This window comes from Puntigrus tetrazona, chromosome 5 (assembly GCF_018831695.1).
Source record: "Puntigrus tetrazona isolate hp1 chromosome 5, ASM1883169v1, whole genome shotgun sequence".
Lineage (NCBI taxonomy): Eukaryota > Metazoa > Chordata > Actinopteri > Cypriniformes > Cyprinidae > Puntigrus > Puntigrus tetrazona.
Window position 1 is genome coordinate 11,864,885 of NC_056703.1, and position 11,246 is coordinate 11,876,130.

Here is an 11,246-nt window from a genome sequence, read left to right on the forward strand (position 1 = left end):
CGTACTTTTTACAGTAAATAATTTTAATTTAACTTAACTGTAAAACTGGTTAACTGTAAAATTCAACACAGTACATTTGACATCCCCTAAAATATGCTGCTTAAAATCAGACGTTTTTCTCAATTATTTTCTGTGGACCCTGGGGCTTTGGCAATGCATGTATCTTTTTTTTTTTATTTTATTATAGCTATTATTACCTTTGCAACTGAACTCATTTTTCCCTATGAGCGCTTTTTATAGTGCATGCCAAGACGGTACGTCGAAGTAGGCATATCATTACCCTGGTACTACACTTCCCGAAATGCACATAGCACGGAAACGCCGCCAGCCGCTCCAGCGCTCAATGAACAAAGTGAATCACAGCCGCGAGCTCCTGCAGCGCTGCGCGAGGACAGAGCACATCACTGCATTCGGAAAAGATGGAAAAATAAGGCGAGTATCGTTAATGTTTATATCTGTGGTCGTTATCCGGGCTTTGACCGTGAACGTACGTGAGTGTGCGCACAGAAACAACTGTTTGTGTATTCAAGTTATGTGTGTATCGGTGAAGCGGGCGCGAGCTTGTTAGCGTCTGGGCTAGCGCGCGTCAGTTGCGCGTTCATTCGCGGTGATGGTGTCCAGCTGGGGACACTGCGTGCAGTCTTTTCATAGAACTTCTTTTCGATGCCAGTAACAGTCTCAGCGCAGTAATTGGTGTAATTGGACAGTTGGGGTGTAGGTCTTCGGACTGCGCGCTATCCGTACGTGTTTCTCCTTTGTTTATGATGCACACACAGTGAGTGTCCAGGCCCGTTGGTTTCAGTCAGCTTTTGTTTTGATTGTAGGTTTAATACAGCGGAACTTCACTCACGATATGTGTTGCATTGAAGGACTTATTCAGGTTGTAACTACGGTCATCGTTTTTGTATTGTTGTAGGTTAGCCCGTATGCCTCTGTGGTTAAGAGAACCATTTTTTTTCTCCCAATTATTCACATCTACATGATCAAATGTAATTTACTCAGCGGTACGTAGCCCAGTGATTAACTGCATAATGGAACGTTTTATTCTTGGCTATAGCTACAACCAGTGGAAATACAACAATACAAGTGCTCCTCAAAACATGATAAAACAACAATTTTAACGGAGGGTAAAAAAAGAAAAATGCATTTGTTTTCTATTTGTTTCATTTAATTGGGAATAAACTATTATAGAAGTTTTATATAGGCATTTCAGTGGGTCATTGTGTTTTCTCACTTGTCATAATTGCAACCCTGTTTACTTGTGAATGTGGTCTAAATGAGCCCACTAAAAGTTACTGATTTATTCATAATAGACCAGGGGTTTTCAAAACTGATCTTATAGGGCCACTGTAGAGTTTACCTCCAAACCCAGTTAAACACACCTGAAAAAGCCAATCAAGGTCTTGCTAGTAATACTAGAAACTTTCAGGCAAGTTGGAGCTAAACTTGGAGCTCCTTATTATGGTGCATTGACAAAAACACAATATTTCACAAGGACAAACTTTAATTAAACCAGCATGACTAGTTACGCGTTAAATATGCTTTATGCAGTAAACAGTGATACTGAAAGACCACATTTCAGTATATACCTAAAAAGTTCAGGAAGAACTTTGTGTTTTATGGTGACACACTAAAAAGTAATGAAGTCTTTAAAGGGATAGTTCACCCTTATGTTGAATACAAAAGAAGATATTTTGAGTAACCAAACAGTTATTTTTGGTTTCCAGCAGTCTTTTACAAAAAATCCAACATAAGAAACGTATACATATTTGGTATGACATGAGAGTGAGTTATTCCTTTTAAAGTTTACATGTTTATTAATAAATATCTTCCTAATGATGCGTCTTCATTTCTTTTTCTTTCACAGGTATAAGATGTCTGATAAACACAGTCCCTATACCTTCCAGCCTGCCTCTCAGGGTGGAGTATTCACTACAGACATGCTCCATTAGCCACAGTCATCTGTGTCAATATGGAGATTGCCACAGGAAGTGAGGTTGTAGGTGCAGTAGGGGGTCCACAGACAGACTCTGTTTCCCATGACAGCGCTCAAGCTCAGTCACCCCCGTCTGTGAAAATACGGAAGACAGCTTTTAGGTTTTTTGGTGGTCGGAAGAGCATCTGTGTTTTGCCCAGCTTTTTCGGTGGCCGTGGCAGAAGTCAAAGAAAGGGTTCATCAAAAACAGGTGTTACAAAGAGCCAGACATATGATGGGGTGAGCAGAGCATGCTGGGAAGATTTGGGCAAAGGTAGCAGTGAAGCGGCATCAGGGGACTTTGAGTTTTGCGCCTCCAGTGATCCTCAGAAACCACAGGAGGATCACGGGAAGTCTCAGTCTCTACCACGACAGCGCAGAGGCCTTCGGGGTCTTTTTAGCAGCATTCGGAGACACAGGAAAAACAAAAATGTTGAAATAGAAAAACGCGAGGCACTTGAAATGTCTTCAAACTTCCGTTCTGAAACCGTGCCTGGTGCCCTGTCAAGTATCAGTGACCGTAGCGAAGAGTTGGTGCCAGATGTGCCTAATCAATCCACAGGCAGTGAATGCGAACTGCCGTTGGCTGCCACTGAATGTACGAAAGATGTAACGCTAGTGCCTGAAAAAAGGAGGAGCAGACTGGAGGTGGATAAGAGGAAGAGAGCAAAAGAAGAGGAGGATAAGGAGGAGGAGATACAAAATGCGAGACGGGAAGGACTGACAACATATCATCAGCCCTTGTGTGCTGAGTCAGAACTGGACCGTTTGGCTGAACAGAATGTGGACATTCCTGAAGGGGAGCCTCCTGCTGTATCCTGCTCCTCTGAAAACTTAAACTTTGGTGATGTTTCATCATTGAAAAGCTTTGATTCACTGACTGGTTGTGGAGACATCATCGCAGACCAGGATGATGTCAGTGTTGCAGAGAGCTCTGTGTCTGCCGAGAGAGGCAGTCGAAACGCGGGAAAACGGAGCTCGTGCTTTGTCACATATCAAGGTGGAGGGGAAGAGATGGCAACTCCCGATGAGATAGACACAGATTACTTGCAGAGCCTGTGGGAATCTGAAACTAGCAATGAAGTCTGCTATGTCCCCTCAGACATGGGCTCCGATAGCCCTTCGCTTACTCCCGATCAGCAGATGAGCTCCATTCATGCCACTTCCAACAGCAGCCCACTGGGAATCACAGAAACGGCCCTCACTCCTGTTGACCTCTTGAGCCCACAGAGCGATCGGCAGGAGTCTGTTCCAAACAGTGATGAGGGATACTATGACTCCACCACGCCAGGTATGGAGGAGGAGAATAGAGAGCGTCCTCACCAGGAAAGGCTTCCAAGGGACAGCTACAGTGGTGATGCCCTTTATGAGCTTTTTGAGCCTGATGATCGTCTACTCAGCCCTGCTCTTCCTCCCAAGGATGCCCACAAGTTTGTTGGTGCAGATAAGAGTCCGACAAATCCTCTGTATGCCCTGGCTTCCTCTGCCCTAGAGACAGGAACAATGGAGACGGAGGAGGAGCGTTTGAGCAAGATCCAACATGCCCTTCTGTGCTGCGAGCTGCAGAATCTCAGAAGCCCATCCAAAGATCAGCTTCTGTTCCACACAGACTGCTTCTATGATGATTCGAGCCTTTCCACAGGCAATGGTAAGATGGTTTTGGAGGAAGCCATAAATCAGTGCTATCCCCAATCGCCACCAAGATCCCAAGCTGTGAAAGAGCCAGACCCTCTCAGCAGGGGTCAGATCCAGGGGACTCCATTATTTGCAGATTCAGGGTTTAGTCCGCATGTTGCTGAGAGCACCAGACGGCAACCTCAATCTGAGGGCCAGAGCCCATTACTACCCACCAGAGGCTACAGTCAATCTCAAGAAGAGCTGATGGTCTGCTTCTCCCAAGCACTGGTGGATTTCACAAAGAACACCCGGCTTTACCGCAACTCTACTGAGAGCCTTGATGGCTCAGAGTCGAGTTCTCCTTTCCGGCCAAGTCTGAGTGCCCTGCCCGCCATTGTCACGTTCGATGTGGTTGACATGGAGAATGAGGGTGAATGTGAGCAGCAGACCGAACTTGTTGAGGAGGAGGAGGAAGAGCTAGCATCTCCTTATGAACACTTCGAGGATGATGGCTGTTACCTTCAGCAGGATGCCTTTGCTGAGTGTGACCAGCGTACCTTTGATGCCTACGAACAAAGTCTCTTGCTTAGTAACGCTTGGGGCATTGCTAGCCTGCCTCGCCACCTCAGTTTGGGTCGACCTTGTCCTCCTGTCCCTGCCCCATTAGCACTAAACCGGCGCAGTCGCTCTCTTGATACGGACAGTCTGGAGTTTCAGACGAGTGAGCTTTACACCAACTGTGACTCTGGATTTTCACAGCGTAGGACTGCTGATTGTAGTGATACGGCATTACCGCGACAGCCCTGCAGGGTCACTGTTGATAGTTGGCGGCGGGGCTATGGGCGGGGTTTTGAGTCTTCAGACTCTTCCCAGCAAGAAGCAAAGTTGCCACACGTGGGCCAATCAACTGTAAGACCTTCATATCTCCCCCTAAAGAACAACTGCCGTAATCGTAACCACCCTGGAACCGCTAGAGCCGATGGTGATGGGGAGATTTTGTTCGGGGGAGGCGATGCCCTTTACCCTTGCAGTTACCCCCCTACAGGTATGCAGTGGAAGAATCGACCTGTTGGGGTCACTCAAGGTGTGCCCCACCTTCGCTCCGAGCAATCGTCAGACCATCGAGAAATTCCCATAAAGAACCGGAGGGGGGAACTTGAGGGTGGCTTCACTCCTGCACCACCCAAATTATAAACAACCTCTCCTACTCTAAGTAAAACAATACAAATAGACAAGTCTCGTCACCAAAGACGATGCTGGATGTTTACTGACAGTCTTGAATTGTATTCCACTCACACACACTGTAGTTGCTGTTACTGCCGGATAAGCTATTGTATTCTTTTGTGATGTACTGTGTAGTTTTTGAGCTATGTTTTAGTTTAAGAGGACTTGTATTTGTACCTGTATTTGTTACAGCATTACTCAGCAGGTGCTGTCTATATATAGATGCCATATTGCTTTGCATTTATGTAGCCAGTTATCGCTAACGAAATTGATCCATTTGGTTTTGGATTTGTTTTAGGTTCATTTGCAAAAAGACAACAACATATAAATTGTTTTAGCATAAGAATGAAAACCTTCATTAGCAAATTGAAACCGATATCATCTTAGAAGTATCAAACCTAGTTTGTAAAAATATTTTTTAATTTTTTAACACTTTTTGTTTTGAAATCAAAAATATGCTGTATGTTTCAAGGTTTTAATGTTTACATCTTGGAACTTTTTAAACTTCTCGTTTAGCTAGTCACACATTTCTTTTATACTGCATTTTCTTGTTTTCGGAGTAGCACATGCTACTTTCATAGGCAAAATGCCCATTAAATGAGTGGCATTTTGGCCAACGTCCTTGATACACTTCTGTACTTTATTTACTGAAGGCTTAAGGATCTGAGTGTAGAATCTGGTTTGTTTCCTTTTGTGCTGCTAAACAGTAAGTGATTGTTTGGGATTGCATAATGTACTGTATTAACTGTATGGATATCTGCGTATTTGAGTATTCTCTGCATACATTCAAGTCAGATCTGGCCTGAAGTCTTCAGTAAATATGATCTATGTAGTTGATAATCAAAGGGTACTATCTCGAGTCATTTGAGAGAGAATGTCAGTAAAGCCTTTAATGACATTATGTGATTGTTCTGTGCTGTTGTACTACAGTCACAATCATCTACCCTCATCAGAATGCCAAAGTCAGATTAATGCACTTACCATTTTTACCAGTGCGTATATTCAGCTCTTAGGAATTAATCAACCTTTGTGTTTCCTTGCAGATCAATCCAGTACTGTTCTATAATTAATGTTTTCTTTTTATTTCTTGCATTTGGTACATTTGTGTGATTGTCCATACCCTGTTTTTAGACGTATCAGAAAACCAAAAGCATCCCCCTTCCCGTTTTGTGTTTTAATACGCAAGTATGTACATGCACAGACGAAGAATGTTAGAACATCACTAAAACTTGACATTCATTTTCATAAGGTTTAAACATATCAACCACATCTGTTGGACGCAATCCCTTTCCACACATGAATCAACACTGACTGGAAATAAACCCTTAATAGACATCAGTACTGCAAGTTTGTGAGTGATTTTTAGTATTTTAATCTAAAGTGCTGCAGTTTCCTAGGGCAGATTATTTGTTAATAGTGCATCTTTAGGTCTTTATTTGGCCTCGTTGTATGCAGCGTCAGTAAAGCCTGAAATATGTTTTTTAGAGCGCTTAAAAAGATATGCATTGCTTTATTGAAGAGCTTCTTTTTTTTTTCCTGTGCTTTTGTACTGTGAGTATTATTAGGGTTAGCAGACACAATCTTAATGTTAGTGTGAGAATGTAACCGTTCTGTAATTGATCTATCAAGACTGTAATATCTATTTTGACAAAAAAGAAATGGGAAATTTGAAAGCAAACTGTGTAAGCTTATCCTGCACTGTAATTCTGTTTTTGATGGGCAAATGCATTTTGGATGTGACACTTATAGGTGAAACAGCATTAGTGCCGTATTATTTTTTTCTGAGCTATTAGACATTGCCTTATTAGTAGAGCTGATGCTGTATTTGATTGACAGGTGGTCTCCGTTCTAAAGTCAAGGAGGCTCCAGTTGTCATGGAAACTGGATGAAGCTGTCGTGCACGTCTTACTGTTATGTGCTGGGAAGAGCAAAATAAATGTAGGCAATTCGTGACTGACAGCAACTGATGTGTCATATTGCCTTTTCCAGCATCCCTTCTCGCCCTCCCCATCCCCCCCATACATATCAGTATGTAAATTATATATATGAAAAAGAATCAGCGACCATTTGACCGTCAGAGTAGACTATGGCTCCCTCTACTGGTTAGATTGCGTCAAGACTGCTGATGTCGTAATAAAGAGTAATAATACTGTTTACAATATCAAACATAAGTAATTTAAAATCATCTTGTTAATTTTGTTTTAAACGTATCCATCTATGGCCCTTACAATGTTCACACGTGTAAAACCTTGTTAATATATTATGGTCCGGTTTTACAGACAGGGCAAGCCAGGACTCGGACATAGTTCAGTTTATTTTTTAAAAACATCCGAAACAACGAAATACATTACTGGTGCGCTTTCTGAGGCAATTACAAGGGCACTGATATATTTTAAGATCAGTCAGTGCAAGTTAATTTCAGTTGAAACGTACAATTTAGTCTAGGACCAGGCCTTGTCTTTGAGGCCGGGGATATATTGCTCAATTAATTTAGAACAAAATTAGCCAGGTTTATACATTTAAATGTTTTTGCAGGTAAGTTACATCATCAGGAACACATAAAAAAACCCGTAATGTCTGAAATCTTCTAGAAGACATTGTGATGCACAACAGTAAAACTTTGAAGAAAACATGACAAACAAACCTTCCCTCTCTGCATTGATTTTTCGTGTGTTAGTCCACCGCTGCATTCGAGGGCACCTTCACCATAAAAAAAAATCATATAAAACAACCGAACTGCATTTATGTTATAATTTTGGTAATAAAACCACTTTCAAGCCTGATGCAGGTGAGTCACGGTGCACAATACTGATATAGATTTGTGGAGACAAAGTTAGAAAGTTGAACTTTTAACAGCATTTGCAGCACATTGATTGACATAAATGAGCTCGTCTGCATACCTCTTCTGTCCTGACCTCAACCAATCAGCACGCAGCATTCCGTGGCATCACTGCAGAGTGCGCTCCCAAGGGTTGCTATGCAATGGCAATATTGTATTACGAAGAATAAAACCACTTGATCCAGAGTTTGTTTATTGCCCTCTCTGTGCTTTGAAACTGACTGAGAATGACTGTCATGTTGACATTATCATACGTTTGCCTGAACTGAACCAGATGGCTGCTTTACTGAACTCTGTTACTCTGTTAAGTGCACACGGCGTAAGGTCATTCAAAGAAAGGTGTATTCCACAAGATCCGACGCTAGTTTTGGCCCACAACCAGAACAGTACAGTGGCCAGATTTCAATATGACCTATTTTTACGTGGTTTGTGTGAGCATGTTGATGATTCCTCCATTGGCACGGAGCTGTGTGATGAGTCTCTTTCTCAGGAGAGAGTATATTACATAAGCCTTCAGTCTCTTTCTCTCGCTCCCTTAACAACCTTGGCTTTCATCCCAGATGTCATACACACACATGGGTATTGGAGAGTTTGTATAGACAAGCTTGTACTGTTGTTATTTTCGCGATTGTCTCTTTTTCTTCATCTTGAAAGAGAGGAAGAAGCTATTAGCAAGAGACAACTCCTTTGAACTTGGTGCCAGTATCATGTTTTTGGACAATAGTACAGTGTGGAGATAATTTAGTGCCATTATATACATCAAAGCGCAATCGACGTAGCATGCCATTATACATTACTGACACTCTATTCTCCAGTTTGATACTGTTAAGTGCTTTGACACAATCTGTATTGTTAAAAGCGCTATATAAATAAAGGCGACATTTGTGCAGCGCTTTGCACTGAATCTGTACTTTACTGTACTAACTGTACTTTAACAATAGTTTCTAGATTTTGGATTTAAGCTCAGGTTTGACAAGCATTTTTAGACAGCGAGGAGAACAAAGTAAATAAGCAGTGCACGAATATGAAGATCATATGTATACATCAAAATGCAATTATACTGTTGTGTACCGCTTTGCATTATATTTTTGAAATAATTAACATTTTAAACAGTAAATACATTTTTTTTTTTTTTTTTTTAGAAATCACGGAGAACCATGCAAATAGGCGGTTTATGAACATGGTATTAAGTATCAATATACATCAAATTGTACAGCAGAATTGTGTTTTAAACTATATTTCAGAAATAATGTTTAATAGTAATCTAGCAGCATTTTTTTTTATATTTTAGGTTTAGGCTATAATTTTAATACTCATTAATAGTTATTTAATAGTTCATAGAATATATAGAGAACCCTGTAATTAAGCAGTGTATATGGATATCATTTAGTATCAAGTTGTACTTTTGTGTACTGCTCTGCACTATTTAAAAAAAAACGAAACATTTTTAATAGCAATGTAATGCTTTATTTTAGATTTATTTTAGTATTTTTAGAAATATAAAAGAAGTAACAATCACTAATTATTCATACCTGCGTAAATGTCATTAGCCTGGAGCTCAAGGCTTCAAAACCTGCTTTTATCTACAGATTTAGAGCAGGACTTCACTTATATATTCCACATAATAATAGCAAGTGTAGCCATGTTTTATTTATGAAACTTTGAGCTCTCTTCTCATCTGATTTATTCATGACTCACACATATGCCACAAAATACACTATTCTAAATAGTGCCTAGGGGACGAGGTAAAGCTTATGACAACAGGGTATGTGTGTGTGTGTATATATGTATATATATATATATATATATATATATATATATATATATATATATACATACATACATAAGATGCCTAAAGGTTAAAACTGCATGAGCCGCAGAGGACATATTGTGCCAAAAAGCTTTTATACACATACACACCCAGTCCCTCTCTGTTCTACACACACATATGCCCCAAACATTGAGTCCATTAGTGACATCCTAACTCACACACTGTCCTGCCTTGGTTTTAAGCTATGAATACACTCTTACGTATGCAAGAGCTGCATCACAGAAAACCTCGGGACACACAGAGGGAAGTCGGGGGGAAGGGGATCTTGTGATCCCCAGAATGCTCGTTACATCATCTCTCCGCGCTTCATTGCATAATGTAGCAAAAATATATATGTGAAAGTCAGCTAGAAAGACTCTGACAACAGAACAGAACCGCTGGATTTATGGGTCTTTCTGTCTTAGTACAGGAAATTGAGATTAGCGCTTTCTTGCAGGGTTCATTTGCCCCCTAATCGTTTAAAAAAAAGGGTGATTGGATAGATGTTTTGGCTTCGGTTTCAAGTATTACAAGAAGGAATTTACATGGAAAGTTGACAGTGTTCCTGCAGTGGGGTATAATAAGCCTGTATTAAACAACAAAGAGCAGACTCTTTTATGCATAATGACTTGCACTGTATTTGAGGCTTACATTGTTTTGGCATTTTGTGAATTCCCTGGGAATCAAATCCATTATGACCTTAATGTAGGTTTATTAACGCTTCTAAAACGTTTATTCTAGATGCGACCGATTGCAATTAATCTTTTGACAGCACCAAAAAACATGAAATATGCAAAATGTTGCAAACCTAAAACCTTTCAGTTTTAACATGATTTCGTAAAATTACAGGTGAAGTTAAAACTAGATAAGACTTCACAATAATCTAATATCTAAACTACAAAAAATCTACTGCTCTACCTATCAAAACGCTGGGATCAGTAAGAAATAACATCAAATTGAGCCAAAACTGAAAAAAGTTCTTTTAAACGCTATATTTGTCGAGGTATACTAAAAAATAGATTAAGAAATAAATAAATATTAAGTATCACATCAATACTTACTATTTATAAGAAGAAATAAATTTTAAGGAGCAAATCCGTATTTAAGGATAATTTCTGAAGGATCATGTGACACTGAAGATTGGAGTAATTTAAATACATAGTAAAAAACTTTTAAATAGTACAGACACTTCTCTCAGACAGATCTCACAGGCCATCGGGATCATCCTATAGAAATGAAGCAGTGATTCAAACATCACATTAGCTCCTCGGCTCTCGTGTGGCCGTGTATGTGTGTCTGTTGTCTATGCGATTTCAAACATACGCTGTATATAATTATGCCTGATGGCGGAGGGTAATCTGCTGCAGCATATCTCCTTTCACCCATGAGATCAATGTTTTCAGTATCATACTACATTAAGCCTGCCCATGATGGTTAAATAATAATAAACTATTTAAAAATGAATGGTGTCCCTTTAAAAAAAAATTAATCAAATGATCATCAGAGAAAGCTGCGCAGGACTGTACTTGTCTGCATGCTGCATAATTAAAAGCGTCTGAAGTGCTGAGATTCATATTCAAAAAAACACCTGCACGTTAAATGTATTCTGATTTTGTCAAAAATAAACAAAATTGAAGTGAAGTGTTTGTTAACCCCCCAAATTGGCTTACTTTAAAAGGCATCGAAACTGATGTATCAAAAAGGTTAAAAATAAATAATTAAATAAATAAATAAATAAATAGTGGTTAAAGCAGCAACTTTTTAATTAGTTAATTTTTACT

General features: G+C 40.0%; 1 protein-coding gene across 3 annotated transcripts; it reads left to right on the forward strand.

Annotated features, from left to right (window-relative positions):
- The first annotated feature begins 313 nt into the window (after window positions 1-313).
- On the forward strand, window positions 314-6,154 carry amer1 (APC membrane recruitment protein 1). Of its 3 annotated transcripts, none has more exons than XM_043240199.1 (2): window positions 314-432; window positions 1,868-6,154. In XM_043240199.1, the coding sequence occupies exon 2, from the start codon at window positions 1,973-1,975 to the stop codon at window positions 4,784-4,786; it is 2,814 nt and encodes a 937-aa protein (XP_043096134.1). In that variant the 5' UTR covers window positions 314-432; window positions 1,868-1,972; the 3' UTR covers window positions 4,787-6,154. The 3 variants fall into 3 exon arrangements, with proteins under 3 accessions (XP_043096134.1, XP_043096137.1, XP_043096136.1); XM_043240202.1 differs by lacking the exon at window positions 314-432 and adding an exon at window positions 467-487; XM_043240201.1 differs by lacking the exon at window positions 314-432 and adding an exon at window positions 611-740.
- Window positions 6,155-11,246: the final 5,092 nt, after the last annotated feature.

Excerpts from the sequence above, each read along its gene's own strand:
- amer1 (XM_043240199.1), top strand. The coding sequence starts at position 1,973 with ATGGAGATTGCCACAGGAAGTGAGGTTGTAGGTGCAGTAGGGGGTCCA.